Source organism: Drosophila sechellia, chromosome 3R (genome assembly GCF_004382195.2).
Source record: "Drosophila sechellia strain sech25 chromosome 3R, ASM438219v1, whole genome shotgun sequence".
In the NCBI taxonomy this organism is placed as follows: Eukaryota; Metazoa; Arthropoda; class Insecta; order Diptera; family Drosophilidae; genus Drosophila; species Drosophila sechellia.
Window position 1 is genome coordinate 9,054,264 of NC_045952.1, and position 27,026 is coordinate 9,081,289.

The 27,026-nt window shown below is 40.4% G+C and overlaps 1 protein-coding gene across 16 annotated transcripts in view; it reads right to left on the reverse strand.

Annotated features, from left to right (window-relative positions):
* The window catches only part of LOC6619064 (dystrophin), a 134,762-nt gene that overhangs the window by 20,249 nt on the left and 87,487 nt on the right, over window positions 1-27,026 (reverse strand). For 10 of the 16 annotated variants that reach the window (XM_032720614.1, XM_032720616.1, XM_032720620.1 and 7 more), the window contains 5 exons: window positions 20,489-20,661; window positions 16,951-17,101; window positions 15,295-15,418; window positions 12,713-12,870; window positions 4,465-4,515 (listed from right to left, as the gene is read on the reverse strand). In XM_032720614.1, the coding sequence (XP_032576505.1) occupies window positions 4,465-4,515; window positions 12,713-12,870; window positions 15,295-15,418; window positions 16,951-17,101; window positions 20,489-20,661 (657 nt within the window). The remainder of the gene's footprint in view (window positions 1-4,464; window positions 4,516-12,712; window positions 12,871-15,294; window positions 15,419-16,950; window positions 17,102-20,488; window positions 20,662-27,026) is intronic. The other 6 variants (XM_032720624.1, XM_032720625.1, XM_032720621.1 and 3 more) reach the window with 1 other exon arrangement.

Here is a 27,026-nt window from a genome sequence, read left to right on the forward strand (position 1 = left end):
CCAATTTGACCGCACAATAAATTTCTACATATTTTTTCTATGTTTATTCTGGATAGACCAGACCATTTTAGATAAAAGCTCTGACTAATCACACTGCCAACCCGAAAAGAAGCCAAAACCAGGAGCATCCATAAAGGTAATCGGAAAATGTTTATTTAATAAATAAATGGGAGAGAAATTGCGCAGCTTGTAGGTTGAATGGATTTGGTGGGTGAATCAATGGGTGGGTGGCTGTTTTGGTCACACACTGCCAGTATTTATTCAATTAAAATAATCATAAAGATACATTTTTATATGGCTGCTGTGCAAATATAAGAACAACAACCAAAAATTATTGTTATGCATGTTTGGGTCCAGAGTATGCAAATAAAAATCGATGAAATTAGGTGCAGTTGAATTCGAGCATGGCTATTGAAGTGGTAATCCAAACATGACTTTATAGGTTTTTTGTCGGTTCTGTCTATGTCTTTAAGATGGAATTTCTCTATTTTGGAACGTAAATAAAACTCCAATTAAAATTGCATTAGAGAGATTGTCGCTTGGAAAAGCTTTTCCATTTTAAACTTTCCTTTCCCCTTTTTCTGGCCATTTTATAATAGTTTGGTAATGCTTCACGGCTGACTAAATACGCCGGATTCGATTTGGTTTGCAGACTTTGATGCGGGCCGAACTCTGACTTTGATTAATGACTCAAATGCGATGGGTACCTGGCCAAATTTTCCCTCAGTCTGCCCTTAAAGTTTCCCTCCTCTTCTTAGCCAAATAGTGAGTACATTTTCTGCTCAATTGGGTTGTGTACATTTGGACAAACATTTAAGCTTATTAGATCATTAGGAATCATGAATACTTGACTTCAGCCACAGATTGCTATTCTGTGTGCTCCAGTGATTTGCATAAAACAACAATGGCTTTGAGATCGGCAGTCTATAGTGGCTAAGAACTACAAGAGTTTGTGGAATTTTAATCAATTTACCAGGACTCCTAATTGAGCTGTCTGCCCAAAAAAAGAGGCGCATGGCATTTAATTGAGCGCAACTGCATAATTGCTCAATTAAAGTGATTGTGTCAGCGCTGCAACGGCAGCAAATGCATCCGATAAACACGCCACAATTAGTGCAGCAATTTTTTAATTGATCGAAACACAACTGACATCGACGCCCCATTGACAGCTGCCACTGTTTTCCACTTCAAGTGCGTGAGGATGGGCAAAAAAACGTATCTACAGCTAGTTGGCTACGTGAGGAATCGGGCAAAAACTCCCGCCATGTCTTGGGCCAATAAACCGAATTGTCCCAATCTGTAAATATATATGTTTCACACAGCCACGAAGAAAGAACAATGCCAGCAAAGTGAGGCTGCCAATTCAGATTACCTGAATTGCTCCGTTTGCCAGATACTTTTTCTGTAGTAAGCTTGCCGATAGATAAAACCGGCTGCAAATGCCACTTGTTCATTGAGATACAGAATTTGATTCATGCATTCGACTGTCGAGATGCATTCTCTTTGGAATTCGTCACAGCTTTTTGGCAGATATTTATGTATATTATTCACGAGACATGGGTGCTTTTACTCACTCTAGTATGAAATTCGATGGGGCACGTCAGTTGCACTTCAAATTGAAGTTTTAGGGTCAAAAGAAACTATTATGGAAAATTGCCACCAATATTTTTAGTGAGATTTTCTTAGGAAAAATAAATAGTAAGTAAACTTTGTTTAGCCATAAGCTTAGCCGAACATTTCATGGGAAATACAATCGACTTGTTAAATCTTTTAAATCGGTTTAAATACAATTTTACTTCAGTTATAAAATTTTTCTACAGTTAAAGATATCCTATCGAATATCTAACTGCATTTCCCTCGGCTTAACTTTATGCGCATAAAATGTTATTCGCAGTGTGTTAAATTCCCGGGACAGATGCAGAAGTATTGGAGTAGTCGAGTGAACTTTATTCCACACCCTGACAACGGCGAAAATGCCCGACTTTCTTATGCAATCCGGCAGATACTTTTTAGGCGAAAGGCCCCTCCCCTGTCCTCCATCGAATTGACATGCAAAATGTGCGCTGTGGCGCCAGGCTGATGTCTGAGCTGCGAGTGCCAGCCATTTATTTGGCGCTGGTGGAATTGAGTTGCATTGCCATTTTCCGCCTGCATTTGCCATTTGCAGTCGCATCTGCGAGCCTATAAATAAGCACGTCACACCGTTAGCACCATTAACTGCATATTAATTGGCCGAAATAGACACCGTCTAAATGGCGACAGGACTAAGCCTCGAGATCGCCTGACATTTGCCCAGGTTTAGACAGCTAGGTATGTGTGTTCACTCGCGTGTGCTAATCTCCTCGAAATGCCAAATGGCACTTGGAATGTGCATCGAAGCCCCTTTTTTTTTGTAAAGAGGCGTGGTGGAAGCCTTAATTGTGCCGAAATAAATATTTACTCCACTCGCGCGTTTTGGCGTACCAATAAATATCCAGCGAGGGAGACAAACCAAGACAAGCGCAACATGTATCTTCCAGATACTTTTGTATCTCGCTCCCGCTCGCACAAACATTCGTCGGGCACAGTACGCATGCATAAATTAAGTGCAATTAGCATAAACAATTTTCAGCTTTTAACTGAACTGTTTGCAATTCGGAACGGAAGAGGGGGTGTCTTAAGTGCGCGGGAGGAAACTTGAAAGGGGGCATGACGAACACATGGTCGGCATCTAGGGAACAACACACAAAATCTGAGGCAACAACGCAAGATGTTCTTCATATAAGGACGTGGCCGGAAAGTAAGCTTGTGTAGATAGATTACTTTTCGCCAAATTTGGCAAACACTGGAAATCGGTGGCAGAAAAGTGAACAATTATGCGGCAATGCGGTATTTATGGGATGCAATGCGTTTGGGGTACTCAAATGTTGTAATAAGGAACTTTTGCATTTTCAATATATTGACGTATTTTATTGGTTAAGAACACATACGTTCTTTTGAAGTGTAGATTGTAATTCAAAGAATTTCCCGTTATCGTCACTGATATCAATATTATTGACACTTTATGAACCCAAAATTGCCAGAAAATCTTGCTGCACTCCTCCCCTGGACTTTGATTAACCCCTGAATACCCTCTACATATCCCTTTATTTTTGTCAGCCCGATGATTTCATACTGCAGCTGCAGAAGTTTCGAGTAACAAATTTGGTTCTTCTTCGTTCTGTTGGCGTTCCTTATTCGAAAAGCTCTTCAAATAAACACATGCATGTACTTAAACTCCAAAGTAACCAAAGTCCACAGAGCAACGGAACAGCCTTCTACATCGCAAAACAACAGATCCGAATGGAACGCAATAAAACAGAAGCACATGATGGGGTATCCGATCTCAGTCGCTGGTGTTTGTTTACAGAGTTTTTAAATACCACATATGCAGATGCATATGGATACGTACAGGCATGTTTAAATATGACGTTTAAATGGCGTTTAGTACGTGAAATGTACGAAAATGTACAAAAATGTCGAGCACATGGCAAGCAGCAGCGTCGGTAATCGCGAAATTCGCCGACTGCGACGGGTAAATATTATGCTCAAATAAGTGAAGCACTCATAAAATAAATAAGTGAATTCGAGAAATTTAAGTGAAATTCGCGAAAGGGGAGACTCGGTATCGGTGTGTCTTGGCAATGTGAAAAGCGCCGGCTCATCAGAACCCGAAACCAGACAGTAAAATATGCGGATGGTTCCTACTGAAAGCAGATCTTTGTGTGGGAACTGGGTCTCCCAATCGGTTATTAAACGGCGCCCAAGGTCGAATCGCTTTGGGGTTATTGGAAATCGTCAGTGTCAATAGGTTGAACTAGATTCCCCGCATGAAATGAGGCAACCGATTGTGTTCGCCTCGAATTTATCCAGCTGACAGCTGTAGAACAATTCCTTAATTGGTCGTTGCTCCGGGGCAGTCAGGAAAATCAAAATATTTTGTGACTCACTATTAACATTTCGGCTTTCAATTGAGACTCGTTACTGCGGGTATAGCAGATGAGTTAGGGAGCTTTTTCTTATCGCGACTGTCTGGCAGTTCAAGTGGGTCACCCCCTCCTCGCAGAGTTCGAGTTCAAAATCCACACAAGCTGCTTCCCGCTGTTTTATTGGTCGGCGTACGCAATAATTATAATGGCTTGTCAACAGCTTCAATAAAAAAGCACCATATCACATTGGAGATACGGATCTAGCCCTTAAGACCCTTAAAGTACCAGAGTTATCTGTTATGTTAGATAAATGTGTTACATAGATGATGTTCTACTTGTAATCGGAATGCAAATGGAAATGGGAATTGCTCTTGTGCCAAATGAATATTATTGTTATGGGTGAGATTCGTTTCATTTCGGGGGCAGGGGCTCCCACCAGTGCTCATGGGTTAATAAAAACAGGAATGTAAACGACAGACAAAATATGGGAAAAAACAAAGAAAAACAGAAAACATACTTTGAGCGTGTTGGAAATTAGAATTTCCGATACAACCGATACGGATTGCGGCTGGAAAAATAGAACAAGAAATTTGATCACTTAGACAGGGAATTAAACATTCGTGTTGGGTGTTAAATATTTCAACTTCAAGCTGACATCATCGCAAAGATCGGCAGACAATGATATTTGGCAGGGGTTAAGAAACGGAAATCGCCGAAAATTGGGGGCACAGCATGCAGTCCGTCCGAGCAAATAAATTAACGATATTGATGGAGTTTAGAAAGTTTAACAGAGGCGAGAAAAGTCGAGTGGCCCGGCAGATGGCGCCAGTGTGCCGCCGATTTGAGTCATATGCGCTCTAATTAACCAACTGACACTGAAATCCATTAAAAAACGAATAAAGGAGCAACAATGGGTCCGCGTCTGATAAGCATATAACAAGTTATATACGAAAGAACAACAACTCAAACTCAAAGATGCTGAGACACAATGTAAAACAGTAAGCCTTTGAGATGCAAAGATATATGTGTGTATTTCTATATGGAAACACGAGTAACCAGACTACCCATAACACTCGAAATGATGACAAAGATAAAGTGAGCCATCCAAGGCTGCAACAAAGGAGAATGAGATACGGCACAAGGAAAGACAGCGAAGTAAGAGACAACTTCAACAAATAAAATGAGCAAGACGACTAAATCTTCTTGTGCGCGCCCAACAAAATTCAATAAAATGCAAAGTAAATAATAATAAACGACCTTGCCAAGAGGATATCCTCGCTTCCCCGGGATGTGTATCTTTCCCCCTCCCCGAGTTCTCCTTTTCGACATTTCCGCGTGGGATATTAAGCATACGCACCTCGGGAGATTTGCTGCTCGCCGAGATGCAAATGAGATTCTTCTCGGATGTGAAGGAATTTGCAGAACTAAGCCTATCTTCGGATTTCTGTATGACAGAATGTCAAACTCTGGGCAATTGGATTGTAAAGCGGAGACTCCAACAGGTGGGACTAAGCAATAAGCACTCATTAAATAAATTATATAAATTGTATAAATTCAAAACAGATTATTTTCACGCTGTGCATTTTACCCACACAAACGAGTCACTGAGCGAGTGGGATGGTCACTTTCCCGTAATAATTCTTATAAATACATTTCCACTGCGTTTGCCATATTGTAATTTCTACTCGCCAAAAGCTGAGCTAGCATAATTTTTCTTAACGCCGTTGTCATGTTTTTTAAACAGTTGTTCCCATCGCCACGAGAGAGAAAACCAAATTACTATTACTATCTTGTTACTATCTTGATTTATGATTTTTAGTGTTTATTTGCCATTTAAGAACGGCGGTGAAAATAATGTTGTATTGAACACGCGCTACCACAAGTTGGTGAAAAGTGCGCACACTTTTAAACGTGACTGTTACCAAGAATTTTTGTTTCATTTATCACACAACACAAATGCACTAAGTTCTGGTGTTATTATACTTTCTGTTGTTGCTTTTGTTGTCTTCTGGCCACAGCGTTGACGAAAAATGATTATAATAAATTCGACCTTATTACTCTTGTTACTTTCGTTTGTTTTGCCACAGAAAAAACAAAGTATAACACACCAGAACAATTTATTTTTGCCATTTATTTTTTTTCTCAACGTTGGTTTACAATTGCGGCCGAGAAGGTGAAAATATATCTGGGGAATATTTTTCGCACTTTAAACACTTTTCTGTGAGGTTACGGTTTTTTTTTTAAATGATCCTTGAGTTAGGAATTTGATTTTTTTTTCATGGCTAGTAGTATACTTTTTGTGTTTTTTTTTTACCGGCAGATCGCGATCGCGACAAAAAACGCAACCAGCTTACGCGCCGCCGCTTCGAAAACTGACCCAACAACAAAGCCGGCGAGCGATGGAGAGCGAAGCGCTGCTGCACTCGAAAAAGCACTCAAAAAATACTCAAAAACACTCGGAAAACACTCGAAAAAAACTCGCACTCCCAAAAACGAAACTTGTTCTCTCGCCAAGAACTTGTTGCTCACTTTGTGGGTTTTGTTTATGCATTGTTTATGTCTTCATGCTGCCGCCATCCACTCAACCTGCCTCTCCCACTCACTCGCTGGGTTAACTCATTAAGTGGTTGTCATGTTGAGTGCTCCAATTGAGTGCCACTCACGAGTGTGTTGTTATAATTTTTCAATCTGCCAGATACTTCTGCGCCCCTCCATGGCTTTATTTATTGCCGGAGTTTCGGGCTCATTTCGATACAATTTATAAATGCATTTGAATGGCGTGTTTTTTGTTGTCGCCCTTTATCTTCCCGCATTTTTGGTTTGTTTTGGTTTGGTTTTTATTCGTTTGTTTTTATGGCACTTTTATTTGATAATTTACACGCATTTTTTGTGCGATTTTTGTTCTCATGAGACTCGTTTTCGAATGAATGATTCTTGTGACTCAGAACAAAAACGATTTTAAATTTGGGAGTGGGATAAAAAGAGTTTTAAAAAGGGATATAGGTAACCGTGTAAAATATAAAAGAATATATTTTGAAAATATCTTTGTTTTGAATGTTTTATGGATAAGTCGATATGATAAGAAAAGTTTGTACTTCCATGCTAATTAAAATATTAAAATATACTAGTTGTCTTGTCTACTAATATTTGGTTTTAAATATATATATTTTATGTTTTTTAACTTTCTTTTTCTTTTGCTTTAATTTTTCCTACTATATTGTACAGCAGTCGAAAAAAATGTGTTAATTTTTTTTGTTTTTATTGCTTGCCGCATAAAGAAAAAGAGAAATGCAAAATTTGTATATAATTTTCCCGTTTGGCCGCTCCACACGTGACAAAGTGTGAAAAATGCCTCCGACTCCGAAGCGTATTTTTCTTTTTCTGGGATTGTCTTAAGACTACACTTGCTTAAAAGGCGGGGAAAAGGATGTGGAAAATGTGGAAATTTATGAACTGCAGACGCGACAAAAAAACGATGGAGAGAGAGGGGGGGGGGGAGTTCCAAATCTTCAGCAATAGTTCGTTTTTCTCTCTGTCTGCGAAGTGCGGCCGGAAAATCTATTTTCGAGCTCATAATTTTCTTTTCCAGTCTGCCACCTTGTAGGGCAGTATTTCCTCCATCTCTACCCTCGTGTGAATATTTATCTTTGGCAAGGCGATTTGTCGTCTGCCAAGATAAAAACAGAAGCCAAAAGGCAAACCAACGAAAATCCTAAAGCCAAAAATGCATCTGGGAAATCATTCAGTTCGCCTTGCCTTCGGATTTCCTGAATTCGGAAATTGAATTTGAATTCTCTTCCTCTGCCCATACGCTTCTAATTGTTTTCTGAGGTCTTTGCATATTTCCCCTGTCTATTTCGTTTTCAGTTTTGTTTTGTAGTTGGCACTTATTAATGGACGGAAGATTTCGGAAGAGAGTACCGATAACATTTACTAATGTATTTAAGACAGTTGATCGATGTTCTCTAAAGGAATGTAGAACTTGTTTAAGTTGCTGGATTTATTTACGTGAAATTTACTTGTTCATAAAGATCTCTGGTTTTTTGTTAAAATATGACCAATATATTGCGAGTATCCCTGTTTTAATCATTTTATGCTTCCTCTCCACCCAGTCTCACTTAATTGGAAAGCAATGCCAATTAGAGAACTATTTCATGCCATATTGTAAGCCCTCTGGCAAATATTTACCAAATGTTTGTTTTTGCACCCCCACGAACGAACGCCAGTCAGAAAGAAAAACATACAATAAATGGCAAATATTTATGAAATGAAAATCCTCGACCCTGCTAGAAGGGTCAACCGGGTGAAATTGGAAAAAGTTGACTGCCGCACAAAATGGCGCCGTTAGCCAATGGAAAAAGGAGCAGAATCGAGCAGAAATATTGACAGGCCAAATGAATTGTCCATATGGTGAGCCACGTTCCAAATAGAAGAACACCCAGTGTATGTGTGTGTGTGGCAATATAAAGCACAACACGTTTGACAATTATACATTGGTTACATTTCGTGGCATATTTGTGCAGTTTGCGCAAACAACAAGAGCGCAATAAAAAACGACGGGATAGACACAAAAAACCAATGGAAAATGGCGCAAAAAGTCAGACAGTGGAGTGCAATATGCGGTTATTACGTTGATTGTGGGCGTGGCAAAGGATCCACTCCCAGTTATAGCCGTAAAAATGAACGGAGAGAAGAAAGCCGCATGGTTAAAGCATTTTAGCGTGACAATCAATTGATTTCCCAGGCGGTTGACGAGAAATAATATATTTTTCTATATTTGACGTGCAATATTTTCCCCATTTTCCACAGCACTCAGCTGCTGTCTTCTGGTGACATTTCTTGTTATTCTGCTTTTTATCGTTGTTAAAGGATTTAATGGCACAGAATGTGGTTTTTATTTGGATTACCATTTCGAAGTGTGGGTATGTTGAAAGCCTATTCAAATAAATTTATTACCCACAATTTTATTTTTAAAAGGGATTTTGGGAAGCCAGTAGGCAAATAAGTGAAGCACATTACTTATTTCAATTTAAACAATTAAGTGAACTTTAAGCTTTTAAATAAATGTTTAAATGTATGTAAAATTCACATATTTATGTTTTTAACAAGAATTTATATTATTTTTTTTTAAGCGAGCGAAGTTAACTTAAACTTTTCAATGGACTGACTCATAAATATTGCATACTTCTAGGCACCCGGCTGAAAATCTGTTACCACTTGATGGGGTTCTGGTCTCGGCTAAGGACAAGTCTGCATGTGCACAATATGTACGAAAATTTCAAAATTATTTTATTAGCTTTTGTTGGTTTTTTGCCCAGTCGGTAATCCCTGTTGCTAAATCAAAATTTCCATAGATAATATTTCTCCTGGTGTCAACCGGGGCTGGTAGTTCGTAAAGTGTGCCATAAATCACTGGCCACCGAGCAGAAGCGCTCGCACATGCATCACACACACTGCGTATGAGTGATTTATTAAACTATTTTGTGTCGAAGTGAGGAGGAGTGAGCTAACTAAATTGATTTCATTGTGTGTCCCAGCCTGCATAATAAACCAAACACAAACACAAGCTGCAACGAAAACTTTTAGCCTCAGCAAGGACAGTTTTCAGCAGCTTTTACTTGAAGTGGTTAAGCACGGCTAGAGGAGCAAAAGAACAACAACCAAGTAGCAGCAGCAGCTTCGTCCGAGTGACCATAAGGGGTTAAATAAGTTGCCTTCCCATGTCCTGCTTCAATATCGACCACATGTGGTTAAATTATGGCCAGAGCTGACTGCCCTTACACCATTTTCTGCTATTTTTCCAGCAATTTTCCGGGAAATCAATGAAACATATTTCAAAGCGTTAAGCAATTGCTTTTTAGCGTCCATTCAGCATGCCACTGCGGACTGCCAATGCCACAATTTTACCCATTTTAAGTGGACGGTTCTCCGATTCCATTCGATTCGATTGGATTCTCTGGAGCGTGCTCCGCATGGGGATTCACATTCACGCATTTGGAGGAGCCCATCCGCCCATCCCACTGCTCTTGTCGAGCTAACTCCATAAAATTCAGAGTCTCGAATTATTTGCCAAATGAGCCAGAAGTAGTTCTGTGGCATTGTCTGCTCTGACCAACCCTTTTCATTAGCATGGAAGGGCCGGCATTCCACATCTGATTGAGTTTGTGGGTGATTGCCAAGGAATTTCGGCGTGACATTGATGTTGATGGGCGCCATGCATCATTTGGAGCCCAACGAAAGAGGAGCTCGGTAGGCTTGGGGATGTGGAGATGCCTCCCAGTTTGATTGAAGAGCCTGGCTGGGCATTGCATTGAGGTTTGCCGAAGCCAGTACTAATCAAACTTCATTAGGGTTGAATGCTTGATTGCAAGTGCTGGCGGAACTTTCAAGAATCCTACGATTCTGGTTCAATTTTTTTCCCTATCTGCACTGTAATTTTATTACCAGTCCTTATCGAGTAATAACTAAAGCTATCGCTATGTAAAGATGTAATAAAAGCCAAGATACTTCAACCGATATAACAACAAAATGTCAGCTTATTCTTTAACTTCTTCTTTATGTGCAATGTGCAAAAAATGCGCTTTCAGTCAAAAAATACATACATTTTCCCCTACCATGCAAATTAAACTTTTTATTCAATTAATACACATTTTCTCCCTGTGGTCAATTAACCAAGCTGACCACTATTCAGTGGCTTGTAGGAGAGGAAGGGTTTCGGTTACTACACTGGCTAAACTTTGCCTCAGCCATTTGGCGACTTCATTTAACATGGCCCAACCAGGCTTTCATAAAACGGTCGCAAAGTTTGCACATCCTACCACGCACCCTCATTTCAGCCCTGTTCTGCATCCTTGTAATTGTTTTAAGTTGCATTTATTTAAACTTTTTTATATGCCCAGCGCACCAAACTTTCCGATTTTTTCTTGCCAGCAAACTTTGTTCCTTCATTTCTATTTTAATTTGCACTTTTTTCTACCTTTTTAATGCTTGCACATCCCTTTTAATTTTTTCACATTTTTAATTTTGAAAAAAGTTTTCCTTATCAGTAATTTCTGTTTCGCCAGGAAAAAAATTAAATAAACATTTTCGTGTAAGGGTGGGCGAGTATTGCCAAAAAAGTTAACCAACTTTTACAGGTGGGTAACGAGTTTTTTAGCCGCTTTTAACTTGATTTGTATGCTAGTCCGAAAAAATATGAAACGCACTACGCTGTTAAGCACTTTCGAGGAGTCTGCAATTTTTCGGGGTGTCGAGTGGCATTGAGAGATTATTTTCCGGCGATTTCCGCTGATTCAATTGGTCGGGAATCGACTGAACTGGAAACCAGTTAAGCAAAACGAATTTATCAAGAATCGTTTGAAAAAGAGCGGCGGTAAACGCGTTATTAAAATGCGTTTAAACAATTTTAGTTCAAGTGCAAATCTAACGAACGAATTTATTTGAATTTTAAACGGTTTTCATAACCGTCCCACAAACACCATAATATATATACGTGTCTAAATATTGGCAGTTATGATATATAACACCGCCAAGTGGGTCAACATTTTGTGTTGATTAGATTTGTCTGCAAAAGGGCAAACAAAATTTGTTTGCCAAAATCCGTTCAAACTGTTCCCAATGGTGTAATTTATCTATTAAAAAGGTCAGTAGACAAATTTATAAGCCTGATCGTATGATTTAGAGCAGAAAGTGGCTTAATAATAGAAATATTAGGTATTGTTTGGTGTATTATTATTTTAGAGTATGATTTCTGTTTTCAAAACAAGCTTACTGGTATATTCTACTAAAATAGCATAAATAATATTTATTAGCATTGAGAAAACTCTATTTCCGACTATAAAAGGTAGAACTCAAGTGCCTTTTTTTATGACATTTCTCCTTTTTTCAGCTGTTTCGGGCCAGAATTTCTTGATTTTCATGACTATTGCCTTTTGGCTGTGCTCCATTCCCCTATATTGCTTTCCTAGTCCTCGTTCAGTCTGAAGCATTGATTTTCGCTCGGCTGGCCGCTGAGAGTATGCCACCTACAAAAACTCGCACAAAAACGGACGAGTATCGCATACAATATGTGCACTTTATGCGCTTTGATATTTTATACATTTTGTGCCCGCTGAACGAGTTGTTTTTGCACAGAAATGGGGACTGGTGTGTCCCGCCATGTTGAAGCCATTGTTTGCACAGTCTGTGTGACATTTTTATGCGATCAAACATTGTTGCATCAAATTTACGGTGCGTATGAGTAACGACGCCAGCAGCAGACATCCGAAATAGCCTCCTTTTAGCCCGTTCCCTTTTGGCCAACACATTCATGCCCTTGCGGTGGAATATATCGTGTTGTTGTTCTGGGACAGACTAAGCCTCGAACGGAACGACAGGCATCATAAAAAGCACACTTGCATTTATTAGCCCAAAAAATGTAGGAAACAAAAAGGACAAAGTATTCGGAGCTGGAAATAAACTCTTTGTTGTGGCCACAGCGAATGTAATTGAATAAAGTATTTTCACAGCGGAAAATGTGCCAAGAATGCGAGTGGTACTACTGACATAAGTTGAACTTTTTCGGAAAAACAAACTAAATTCGATTTCCTCTGGAAAATGCACTTCTTTTCTTCCATCACAGAACGGACACTTAACAAGCAGTTGTAAAAATGGAAAATTACGCGCCGGGTTCGAGTTCGAGTTCAAATTTCCATGAGGCCCCGAAACTCAAATTACGAAAATGTCACGCAGGAAATGAGAGGCAAAAGTTGCCAGTCTCGACTTACCGTCATGTACTCATCCAGGCGATGCTTCCAATTGTCAGATCTATCGATTAGATTGTTCCACTGCTCGGAAAGTTTTCCCACCTCCCGCCGAATGCTGCGTGTTAGCTCACGGCTCTGCTCCTCGGCGGACATGTAACGCGAGTCGGAGTCATGGTTGGCTGCGGGTAGAAGGAAGAGATTATGATAAGGAGACGTTCGTTACTAAATTTATGAAAATCAAGTCAAAGACAAAGCCAGAGACAAAGTTCTGACAAAAAGACAATTGAGCTGCCATTAAATTGAGCAGGATCCCACCAGGATTCCCCCACCTGGCACGTACAGGAGTTTATGAATTAGAGATGATATTATGGCTCTTAGTGTCGGACCGATGATTGTGCGCTGCCAGTTCTTTGGCATCTTTGATTATGCTGATTGCAGGCTGTGATTAAATTTGCAATAAAATAACCTCTCGGACAGGTAAGCTCTGGGGGAAAGCCAGCCGCCCAGAAGCTGAGTGGAAACAAAGGGAAACTCAAATATGATTTGGCAGGGGAATCAATTAGCTGGACCGGCCAAGTTAAAGCCAAAGTTTCGAGGTAAACTCAATTCACATCGATGTCTTTAAGCCATCGATTAGCTGCGACGAGACCGCAAAAACCAACAGAGCAGCTTAGCTATTTCCTGCCACAACAGTGAAAGATGAAAGCCAAAGCCAGTCGTCGTCGGCAGCGGGAAAATCGAAAAGGAAAAGTGTCAGGAAATTTGAAGGACAAACTGACGCGCTCTGCGGCAAAGGGAAATGCAATAACAGATCCATGGACGAAAGGACCAACTGACTGATAGTCGAGTGGCAGCTGCTGCTCCTTCTCATGCTCCTGCTTCTGCTTCTGCTGCTGCTTTATGGACAGGCCAACACAGTCGCGGAGAAAAGTATGGCAACAAGGCGAACTCGAAGTTGGCTAAATCCGAATTTAATTTAATGCACGGACGGAGACAGCGAGCACAACTTTTATGGCCAAAGGAGACGTTGGACAGCTGGTAATGTGATGCTAAGCAAATATCGAGAGTTGAGCTGAGTTTTCCCATTCCGTCGCCATCGAAGTTCCGTTGTAATATTCAAATTCAATTTAAAGATTGAGTTTATCGCTCTGGATGTTTTCTGCTTTTTGCTCGCATCACTGCCTTTCCAGAGCAAAACTTTTCTTTTTCAATTTTGATTTTCTAGAAAGAAAGTTGATATTTAAACGAATATTGGTAGCTTTTGAGGAAATATGTATAAAAATAAATATATTATTATTGCCATAATACAATACACACAAATTAAAGAACTAATGCTTCGCTATATTTAAAACTAAGCTGCATAATATAAACATGAATTAAATTGGTTTATATCGAGCTTTAGCTACTAAATACAAAATAGATCCCATTCTGCCCCGATTTTAATACTAATACTACAATACTAATACTGCAAAATAATAGGCATTTAAATTAATTTGAGTCGGTAAATTCGGGGCACTCGCTGCATACCACTGCAAGGAATGGGTAAAATCAAAGGCCACAAAACGATGGTGTGATGGGGACTTGGCCAAATCTCTCCCACAGCTGATGGCTGGCACTAATAGCGTACTAATCGCCCTAATTGCTATGGTCACAATTATCATTGACGCTTTCCCAGCCTCCCAACGCCCCCTGATGCCACACACAAAAAAAAACGAAAACAAATCCCCCACCAAGCTCTAACCTCCGCCACCGAGCTAAATCCACACAGCCATTTGCTAAATTGTTAACTAAAGTATAAAAAAAAAAACTACGATGGCAACTAAAGCCAGCTCTGAGGTTTTCGGGGCTTCGGAGGGCGGTAAACGTGTGGTGTTGCAAAATCAATTGGCAATTCTCTGGTTGCCCAACAACAGTTGTCTACTTTTAGGCGCTCACGTTCCGAAGTACAATCCTTGGATTTGTATTCGTATGCGTGCTGGTGTGAGTGCGAGTGTGGTTTTTGAGCTTCCTAAGCTTTTGTAAAATAGTTAAAGCAAATTCTTACATGTTAGTTTTTCGTTGATTCGTGAGAGATATTCGACAGAAAGGTCAATCAATTGTAAAATGCTCAAGGGAATGTGAAACGAAGTGGGCGGTGGGATAAAAAGGTGAAAAATCTTGCTGAATTCAATATGAAGAAGGATTGCCAGAATATTCATTTCAAGTGGGTTAACTATTAGAGGTAGAGTTTTCCTTGGGCCAAATTTTTAAACAAAGTTTTTATAAAGAATCGAACAATTTTGAATTTAATTTATACCTTGAGCTTCCTTACTTATATTTTGGTTAGTTATTTACAAGAGAAAATGTAATACATATTTATTTAGATCCTTGCCCTCAACGTGTCAACGAACTTCATAATAAGTATCCCATTACTAGGAGACTCTTTTATTCTACGCGCATTTTATAGATCATGATTTCCCACCGACCCTAACAAATCCAATTTCGGTTTTGCGCCACAAGACAAGAGCACTTGACGAGATTCATGGAAAACCTTTTTGTGGTCCCCTTAATGGGTAGTTTAGCCGGCGACTTTTTAGTGTGTCTTTGGTGGCCATAAAACTTACCCTCCGTATCGCTGGTATCCGAGACGGCTGCTTCGTTGGCGATGTACTGACGACCGCTCGTTAAATTGCTCTCGACAATTGGCCGCTTATCCTCCAATTGGCGGCGAAAGGCTTTATGATCGTCCTGCAAGTGGAAGGGCAACGAATGCAATACATGAATGAATGAAACTCTTGTGCAATATATATATATATATATATAAAAGTATGTTTAGGGTTTTCATGATATTTGGTAGCCGTCTGAAAAATACAGTTGAAGTGGTCAAGGCCCATAAACTATCAAGGGAATGGCATCTTCTGCAGCCCGGGGCAATAAATTCTCGTGTTTAATGCATTTAGTTGGGGAATAACAAAATGCAACAATATACAACTACGGACGAAGAGGGCTGGACCCGGACTTTTGTGGCCGTTGGCTGAATCCTTCGTTCGCTGGCAAATAAAATCTTCAGGCCGAAATGTAAATGTTCGGCAGACCGTAACTTAGTGGCAGGCAATAGATTTATACACTGCCCCCTGCTGTTGGTCCCCCTTTCTCGTTCCTCTCCATGGGGTGAAAGTTGACTCATTTTTTTGCCCAGCTGCTCCTCCGCTCACTTGTTTCTTGGAGCTCGGAACTGGGTCTCTAAGTGGGGCCAAGTGAAATTCAAGTGCCTCATGCTGTGTTAGACAGTGTTTTCCCATTCGGAGAGTGAGTGGCCTGGCTTGGCTCCTGCCTTACACTTTTTCCCTAATTTCCTTACTTCCCTTTTCAGACGGCAGGTCCCTAAGTGATTTCGCCCCATTTGTGGCAGGATATGTGGAATCGTGCGAGTGTGTCCATGTTTTTGACATAACAAGCATCATTTAACAATGTCGAATACGCAACTCGGTCAAGTTGATTCTATTCGAAAGGAGGTCTTGTGGCTATTTACCCGAAAATACCAACTAAAATCCGGGTTCTCTTGCAATCCATTAAATACATTGATAATCTGGTACCTTACAAAAACCACATAGATTTATGTGCTTCTCTGCAGGAGTAGAGAAAGATTAGGATTTAATACACGCTGGCTAGAAAGTAAAGTCCTAGCATTAAATATTTAAACGTGATCGACCCATGATTTTATATTTAGAGGATTTGTATTACGGATCGAATTGATTTTACTACAAACTCATTAAATTATACCATAGCAAATAAGTTGGGCTACACACAAATTTTCATTGCGCTTCAGCAGACTCGGAATACAATTGTGCAAATTGCAAACTGATTGCATTGTTTCCAGTCTAAACTGTTTACCCATATCAAACTGCAATTGCCGTATCAGTTGGAAATTGTATTTACGCTCAAATGAGCATGTACATGGCTTAAATATACCTAAGGTATTTGCCGAATATTATTTAATTAGGAACCAGAAAATGTGGGACCGAAAATGCAAAGTGGCAGCTGGCCAAGTCACTTTTGGCATCATTAAACCCAGGACCTGAAAATGTGTCAAGAGACCACGCAGGCCAAAACTTCCACACAATTAGTTGGCCAGGCGGACAAACAAATTGAGGTGGAGCCCCCGGGGAGTTTCAAGTAAAAATAAAATGCAAAAAATGAAGAAAGTGGTATAAAATTGGGTCGTTGACCAAAAAAGTGGGAACTGAAAAAAGGTCTCATGACCCATTGCCAGAACTTACCAACTGTTTCTGTAGACTGGCGGCATCGCCGCGAACGGGACCCAGGCCCAAAGTGCTCAGTTCAGTGTCCTTGCGGATAACCCACTCGGTCAGTTCGCGGAGCGACAAGAGCAGGGCGTTCCAGTGCTCCGAATTGGACTCCAGGCGATTCCTGCAGGGAAACAAGGGTAAAAGGCTGTTAGCGATTGTTTTAGACAGGGCAGCCAGAATCAAAGCAGCTTTACATTGCGAAAAAAGTTTAAAAATAAATATAGCATCCTTAATAACTACAAAAACCCCGATTACGCATAAGAAAAATATATATTCGAAACTTATTAAGGAGCAGGGATTAAAATTAATTACAACGCTGAATATTGTTTTTTTTTACAGTCAATGTCAAAATAATGAATATATTTGAAAGATAATTATCCGTTTCTCTTTTTAAATCTACTTAATTCTGCTCATTTTAAAGCATATTTTATTTTTCTCAGTGCCCACGAAAGTGCTGTAATAATATTAAATTTAATTTGCACTTTAGAGCAGACGAGGAAGCATCTGTGCTGATTGCACCCGCAAAATGTCAGCGACAATTTGTCTATTTCCTTGAGTTTCCGCCCGCCTTCCGGCACTTCTCGTCCTGCGACTCAATGGCCCGCTCCTCGTGGCCCACAAATTTCCTCCTTAAGTGAGGTCTATTAAAGTGTCCTGTTTTGGCATTTGGCCGAGGACCCTGGCACAGGCACTCACACACACAAAGGCACAAATGGGACTGGTCTATGCTAAATTTCAGCTGTCGCTGTAATTGTGAAATGCCATGACATTTTATTCACATTTTATTTCGTCCTGGCATATTTTCGACCATTGTACTGCCATGCCGAGGGGAGCAAGAAATAACACAGGGAAAAATCTGAAAAATCTCTAGCCCCGCTACCCGGTAATAACAATAGTCACAGCCTCATTGTCATCACATTTCTCCCCGCTTTCCCTAGTTTTCCCGCGACTCGAAGCTTTTTCGCGTGGAGTTTCCTGCCCCTCGACCTTTTGTCTGTTTATCTTTGGCGAATTCCTTTGGCGTGCTCATTTCATTCTTTTATTATTTCTGTTCTGGTTTTGATTATAATTAAGGCTTGGCTCTAGCACCTTCGTCTTCGTCTGGAGCGGAACGCCCGCTCCTTTGGGCTTTCCTTCCTTTTGCCGCTTTTCGCACACTTTCGCTTTTCCTCATGCAAATAATAAAAGGAAATAACTTGAGACGGACAAAACTTGGTAATTTTTCCTCAAGTTTCAGTCGCTTTATTCTTTTCTCACTTTGGATTTTATTTCTGTGAATAGGCTCTGGACAATTACTGACGTGGGACAGACAAATTGTACGGGAAATTGATATGGGTGAAAGTTATAAGAGAATTTAAGTGACACACCATCGGTTATAATAAATTTCAAACAATCAATATTGAATCCTTTTCCTGAACTTGATATGCTTCTACAGCTATAAAATATTAGGACAACGATGACCTAACAGATTTTCTCTATTAAAAATGTAATAAAAGAGGTATCTTGATTTTATTTAAGTGCTTTTCATAAGCATATTGATTGATTACGGACATTCCCACACATTCATCACTTCGCTATAAATCTGGTCGTGAAAAAATACTCCATTAAATCATTTTTTAACCCGCGAAAAGAAGCTTAAAGAGAAAACGAATCCATAGAAAAGATACGGGTTCATCAATCTTCTCCGCAAACACGCACACACAACCATACAGCTCCCATACAGCAATCAGCGAGAATGTGAAGGGGGAATAAACCAGATTCGGAACACCTGTAGAGATGCCGCACGCAAGAAGTTTGCACAGTTCAAAGCCAACGAAACTTTGCGCATAAAATGACCCAAAGCCAAAAAGTGCCACGGCTAATACAAACGAACAGCGAACAATGGCCAAAATCAAATAGAAAGAGGAAAAGACGCAGAGGGATTGAGGAATGGCAGCCACGGTGAAACTTTTCAAGTGCTGTCCAAAATATTTCGCAGGAATTTATAAGCCAACAAATCCTCAGCGCAAACAACGACTCCGGACAGCGGGTCGGAAACCAAGCCAAACAACAAAGGAAGTGGCCCAAGTTTAGCCCACGGAAATGTGCCAGAACGTCAGAATAATGAGGGCTGCAATTTGGGCGGAGGATGATGATGAGGATGAGGCACTCTCGAGGTGTCATTCGTCATCTTGTCTGTTGCCTTTAATTGAAAAACATTTGAGCAACATGCCCGGGGAGCATAGTAATTATTCGCAAGGAAGCATACCCTATAACAAAGTTTAACAATACATAATATAATATATAATAAATAGCTTTAAATAGTTTAACAATATTATTACTTTATTAACTATTTTATATTTTCTTGAATAAATCTAATTGTTAGGGTCATATAGGCTGATCAAAGCTAACTTTCTCTCCTAAGTAGAAACGTGGACAAATTATTGTTGCCTACTGTTTTGGGCGCAACATCACGTATACGCCGTGCTGTCTCAGTCGATGGATAATTGCCATTTATATTCATTATGCGATCTCGCCGGCTCCGCGTTGAGCGAATTTCTGCGTGTCACCACCATCATCATTATTCATTTCGGTCCACTTTTGCCATACCCAATACCCACCGCACCCCTTTTGTAAACATGTAGCCCGGCTTTCATCATCGGCAGCATCAATATCAACAAGCGTCCAATATTTGTGGGCCCAAGCCAAGCTTTTATTTATGAAATGGGGAAATTACAAACACAAAAAAAAACAAGAGAAACAAAAAAACAGGACAGGAGGACGAAGGATACTGGGGCAGTGTTTGCACACGATTTCATCAATGACACAGTGTCCATGGACCAGAGCTTTTCGGACCTTCACTCGTTTCCATCACTTTTCACGCGTTTCGTTTTTAATATTGATTTTCGTTCGGCTCGCGGCTTTGTCAGCCGTAAAGTGTGTCCCCTTTTCATCTCGACCACGCAGCTGACTGCTCGCTTTTCCTGCCACCATTTTCCCATTTTCAGCGACAGAAAGTTGCTTAACCCGCGTGGCACGGCAGACACGGAAGGGGGAATTGCTTGTTTTCAACTTGTTAAACAATGTCGCTGCACTGCTCGTTTCGTGCACGGCTTAATGCGGTTTAATTAACACTTAAAGCAGTTGTGGGGGATAAGAATTTTATTCATCCGTAGCTGGCAATCTGACTTAGATTCGGCTTCATTCATCATACGCCCAGTTGGCGGTTTAACAAGTCCCTGGGCAATTTACTAGCCTCTCAACTTCATGCTCACTTAAGCACTGAAGCCAAAAACTGCATGGAGCTACTTTAATTCTATTCAGCTGGTTTTCAAGCATCCTTGGGCGGCAATCAGCCCGCCCCCCTTTTTACATCCACGGGCATAAACATGGCAGACCAACAATAAAAGCAAAAACTGTTTTTTTTTTCAACCCCACCACCCGGACAAACAATTCAGCAGCAGTAACAGGAAGGCAAAAAATGAGAATCGAGGTTGGCTATGGGAAACAAGAAGTCAAAAGCACTTACCTGATTGCAATACTTTTCGATTTTAAATTATTCCAACGTTGATTCATTTCATCGAGGCGACGCTGCAGCATAACCGCATCCTCTTGTGAGGTGAGCGAACCCAAAAGTTTGCGGCCTGTTCCATCGAGACGATCGTAAACCACGCGATGGGTTTCAATTTCCGATTGTAGGTCCTAGAAAGAGCAAGCATAAAAGGAAAATGGAGCGTGAGTCGGAAAATGCTAATAAATGTGTGTGGGTTTATATTCCCGACAAATTCGACTTAACTATTAAAGCCGTACCATGGAAAAACTAACCCAGTATTTGTTCGAGGCAAACTCGTACAAAGCCCGGGCGAGTGACAAGTATGAAAGCTCTCCACCTGGCCAATTATTAACCGCATCTGTCCCAGTTGTTATGTTCGACCCCAACCATCCTTTTATCTGTCATATACTCGATGTTTTTTCACATTTTTCCTTAACCCCTTGGAGCCTGTCACATGTCAGATGGAATTTTAGTCCCGTGTTCACAAAAAAGGGCTTAAAATTTTCGCCGTTCTGGTTTCTCGTTTTTGTATCGGTTGTTGATTTATTTTGGTTTCTGCACAAGTTTTTTTTGTATATATGTATTTAGAAATATGTAGGACCTCCCCTCGCTTTCTAATTTCCTTGTCTGTACGCTTTCACTTACACTTCCTAGCCAACTTAAGCGTTTATTTAATTGTATTTCAACTAATTTAATCAATCAATCAATCAATCACTTACGAAATATACCAAATAAACTAATTAAAATTGGAATTAGGCGATGGCACACAGCACATCAAATAATTGAAATGGTATTTCGAGACTTCATCCTGTGCTGCCATTACTACTTTCTCCCCTTTTCCAAAAATTTCCCGGCGTGTGTGTGAGTGTGTGTGTGGGTGTTGTAAGTGAGTGTCTCTGCGTGTGTGTTTGCTAATTAAACCTTCATTAGGAAGCTCGTTGCCTTTGTTGCCAGTAAACAAAAACAAGAAAATAGAAGGCAAGAAATCCTAGCCAGCAAAAGGACGTAAAATTCGTCGTTCGCCTGCGTGTGTGTGTGTGTGAGTGCGGAATGAAACTCCAATTAATTTGGCTTATGCATGTCACACACAAATACGACAACACGCATGCACGCACACACACAAACATCGCGATTCAATTAATGCGAAAAATTGTTTATACGCCAATAGAGCGGAAATGGAGTAAACAAAAAAATCAGTCAGAAGAAGGGGCAACGCAACACGAGGCATTTTTAATGAGCAGCAAGTGATGGATTTAAGGGGTACAAATGGGGGGACTGGGGCATCACGATCGCGACACATGGACCAAAGCCGATTAAATCAATTAAAATGAGAAAATGCCGACGGGAAAATGGGGAAAAGCGACAGCAAAGCGGCAGTTTCCAGCACGAGTGAGCGCAGTTCCTGGTCATTATGGCGCCACCGATGCGCCACGCCCCCTTTCGCTATAGCAGACCAAGCCCCCACACCTCAGGCAGCCCCAACTAATGCCGCTAATTTGCGCGACGAAAGACCACAATTTCCTGCATGAGCAGATAGCTCTCTTTTATCGGGCTTACCTCTTTATTGGCGGCAGTCTGTTATTTAGATGTCCTTTCCTCAAATGAGCATGTCGGACTAATTAGGCATTAGGGTCAATGTTAAGATAAGCAAAAGAATTGGGCTTTTAATTATAACTATTCAAACTTGAAAGTTATTTATTTATCACGATATATATTTGATTCGGATGCTTTAAGCATGGTATTAGCAGCTATTCTGCCACTTAACCTACTGCCTCCACTTGGTTTATTAATGGCAAATAAAAACGCGCCCGTTTTTGGTGCTCATGAGCGTGGAGGATGTTAAAAAAAGGGGGCTTTCTGGCAACGACCATTAGCCACGGCAAAAGGCTTCGTAGCTGCGGGCCAACAAATGCAGCTTATGGCTTTTATACGCCAGCAGCTATAAATACACGTATGCGAGCTTACTACTATGCTATGTACTCGTCCTGTGTGAGAGTGCTTTGCTGCCTGCCTTTCCGACGCGCTTTTGTTGGCTCATTTTTCACATTTCCGCTGCTTGTCCTTGCTAAGTCACGACATGGCCAGAACTAATACATCTACAAGAGCTTACGTGTGTGCCGCCATACGCTATACGCGTTCGTATATATGCACTGGCAGTGACTGCATTTTGCAGTTTAAAGCGCCAATTAAGTAAATGCCATGCTCGGCTTGACCTGACCAAAAGCTCTTGGAAAGGAAGAAGGGGTAAGATATGGCTGGTTAAAAATGCACGCCCACTTCCTGCAGCTGAATGGCAGCTCTAACTAAGCTTCGCCATGGTTTCTCCACATAATTATGCCTTAGATGTGTTAATTTATGGCAGCAGCCATAAAACTGTGTTGAGTGGGCTTAAAGAGCCGGGAACTGCTGTTTGGGCCATTTAAGTAAACCGCATAATTCCCCCAAAGGTCTTTAATCAAAATCGGAATTTTTACTAAAGCTGCTGCGGAAATTCATTTGATTGAGAAACTCGAGACACTTTCCAACATAATTTTCGCCATATAAATTCATAAGGATATTATGCGCATCATTTCCTTGGCCCAATACGACAGAAAAAATGTCTGCATGAATTTGAAAGCACTTTTTTTTTTTCAAATAAGCAAAAATACCTACGGGTGTTGTTTGCCTTATTTCTCTTTTATTTTTTGGTGGATGTGTTTTGATTGTTTGCGGAGCAGGAAAAAGCGAGACAGGCCATGTGAATAAAATAAAAATGCGTTTATAAGACGCCTCATAAATATATTAGAGGCACATAATAAACACATCACCAAGTGATGTCGGCCCACCCAGTGACGAATGTACGTCCTGGCCGGGCCAAGACCCCTCATCCCTGGACAAAAAAATACAGCCGCTGGGGGAAAACCTGTCAAGTGGTGCTCACAAGGGGCGTTCAAGCATTACTGACAGCCATAACCCAGCTCCCAGCTCCCAGTTCCCATTTCCCATTCCCCATTTCCAAAACAAAATGACAGAAAATTTAAACAGGTCCCATCATCATCCTCATCCAGCTGCTGCTGTTGAAACTGCCATTGTAGCATTTTACATATTTTAGTCGGGCCGTGTTAACATCCGTGTAAATCCTTTATGACCAAACTCTGAGCCGTCAGCACCGAGCTGGAGTTACTGGATGTCAAAGTTGGGGAACTTGAATTCGATTTGGCTATATCAGGCTGTTTGGCTGCACCCCACGTTGCTTATTTATTCGATTATGTTTATTCCTTGTTATATCATCTTGAGCGATGTGTCAGAGCAAATGTTCTATAAACATTTTTTTTCCAGTTATGGGGGAATTCGGAATACGATGAGGAAGGGGTGGGTGTGGGGAAGAAAGGAAACTCTGTTTCCGGGTCAACTGGAAAACGTAAAATGGGAAAATGATGGATTTAAGAGAATGTTGATGAGGGATTAATTTAAGCCTTTTTATGCGGAAAGTGGTATTTAAAGCTGGTAAGCTTGTTTGATAAATTGAATAAACTTATTTATGGTATGATATATCAGGTGGAAAGTTTGGAATGCCAAAAAAAATTATACTTATAGGGCTGGAGGGAGTTCTGTATATGTACTATATACGTTTTCTTTATATGTTTGTTAACTTTATGAAAATAGAGAAACACTATAGTTTCATTATGTGTGTTATTTATCAAATGCTGAAGATTTTCAAAAGATCTTGTCATGAATGACAAAACTTCTTCTTTGAAGAAGTTTTGCGACCGCTCTGTTTAAACCCGAAAATATTTTTTTACCATTTCCTTTCACTTATCCCCTTCAAAACTTTGCTTTTGCTTACTTTTGCAAGTTTTATCCAAATATGACTAAGTTTCTGAGATGCTTAGAGGAGCCAAACAAACAAGAAAGTTTGAATCGACGCAGGCACACCCATTATATTTAAAAATATTTGTGTTACATGGCGTTTAAAGAAACAAAAATACGTATAAGTGACTATTGAACAAAAGGCTATTGCATTATTCAATAAGTTGTATACGCAAATATTTACGTGCATGATAGATAGCCAACAGTTTATTTCTAAACATTATATACCCCTAAATTTTTACGACTGCCGAGCAAAACAACTAAAGCTTGAGCCATCAGATGCAGACTGCAAAATCTGGAATCAGAAATGCATAAAGCCAAAGGCAACGATCAAGAAGAGAGGGGAGTTGTAACGAGCAGCTGGAATATGAGCTCCAATTTATCCGCATGCAATATTAACTTGGCTGCACTTGGCTTTGACTTATCTGCAGAGTTTACGCTGCACTGAGCAAATAGACAGGACTCGGGACCCAGGACATACATCTCTACATACACACACACATGCGATTGTGTATAATCAGGTAACAAACCAGGTTAGCAAGCGGTGGTTGCCAGAGACTCCTGGCCAAAAAGATTGGAGGGAAAATCGATATGGCGACGCTTTTCCACCCAGCTGTCCCCCCAAGAGCTGCTGACAGCAAACGCCAAAAGGATTCGGGGAAAAAAGAACAAAAACCCCACTAAACCGAAACCGAAGTTAAATGCTCTGGCTTTCCCTGGTTGCATGGCTATCTCGTCTCGACCAAACTTCTGTGGCTGTGGCTGCCGCCAGTGGTAGTACCATATTATTAGACACCCACATATGCGGACCCGGGTGTGCTTTGAGGCCAAGCCACCCACTAGCCACCCTGCTTCAAAGCCGAATCCTTTTGTGTCAGCTTTAATTCACTTCTGGACGCAGAGAGGCTGCCGAATTTACCTTTACCTTGCCATTTTTATCCTCCCCTGCGCTTATAATCCTTTTTGTCTGTTCCTGGACTCTGTAGGCGGCTCAAGTTTACGGCTTGGGGGTTTGCTCCTCCAGGTTTTCGTTCAGCTCCGTAGGTTTTTCCCCTCTCCCCGACAATTTCCTCGTTTTTTAGGTTTTTTTTTGTTTTTTTGGTGAGCTGTGATACGTTTATTGTTTCTGCTTCTCGTCCGGCTCATTGCGGCTGTTTCTTTTTATGTCAGCCTTTGTATTTCGTATGCAAAGCATCTTTTTCAGCTCGTTATGCGCTTGGGGATCTGCTGCCTTAACTGTCATCCTTTCGGGTTTTTTATATCAAAACGGAGTGGCACTAAAATGTGTCTGCTTAAATCAACTTTCAGAATGTTTTGCAAACATTTTTCAATCAAATTAATCCAATAGTTTGCGTTTGCCATATTGCTCATAAGTTCTGCTCCGCATTTCACACCTGTTCGTTTGGCCTGGTGAAGCTCATTCTCCTTTTGAGCGTGTTCTTTGTCATTGTTTTTTATTGTGTAGCTTTCATTTGGATCTTATTTCCATCTCGGTTACAGTCTCAGTGCGTGTCAGACTGTTAAGCTGCCTCAACAATTGCCCCGCTACCTGGTCGTGCTCACCTGCCTCCATCTACATATTGTTACTCCTGTTTTTCTGCCCTTCTAGGCGGAAAAAAAAAATATAACAGCGACACAAAAACCTTTTGCCATTATTTCGTGAGCATTGCACGTACACTCGGTCACCTTTTTGTCCTGTGGGTTGCAGGTGGGCGCTGTTTTCCACTGTTTTCCCACTGCCTCCAGACTTGCCACGCCCCCTTCACTGGCTATTAACCCAAATCCCCCGAGTGGCAGTTGTTGTGTGTGAGCTTCGTTGACTTCAGCGGAAAGTTCAACGTTCAGTCATAAATAAAAAACACAAATTCTTCTGCCATTTTCTGGACTTTTTTGAAAAAGCATATTAATCATACGGCACGTTTGCCCACCCGCATTTCAATTGGCCGCAGATGACTTTTTTCTCTATGCTGTTTCCTTTTAGTCGCTCACATATTTCACTCCTATTAATTAAATTAAAATAGTTGCTGCAAATCCCACAATTTATGTTAGCAATTCATTAAGTGCCCGAAATAAATATGAGAATGCAGGAGAGTATGTAAATTAAATGTCGGTGAAAACATATTTTAATTAAGAAATAGTTGGCGAGCATTAAATATGCTTTTTTTCAACTGCGCTATTATTTATTACCCAAAAATATTGAACGCTTTAAATGAAATGCACTTAATGACACAATAAAATGCAAAAGAGTTAAGCAAATTTGAACAACATTTGATATCAGACATTTTTAAGTGAAAATGTCCATAAAGCTTTAGCAAAAATAAGTGTTTTTATACAATTTGTTTAAAAGCATACATTTTGCTTTGAATATATGATAAATATTATTTTTCACTTTTTAAGGATTTTCACCATATGTTGTTTATCCTTTGGCCCCCAGTTTCATTTTATTATAGTAGGTCATCTGGCCAGCACTAAATATATATTTATTTGTACAAAGCTGTTTAGGTTACATGATTTTTCCTTTAATTTTACACCTTGTGCAAACAAGTTTTTAAACTTTTATAGCACGTTTTATCCCTTGAAAATACTTTATCCACATTCTTGGCTGCCAAAAGTGACCCAAATAATTTTCCAGCTTTCTCCTGAATTTTCCACTGTGACAAAGTAA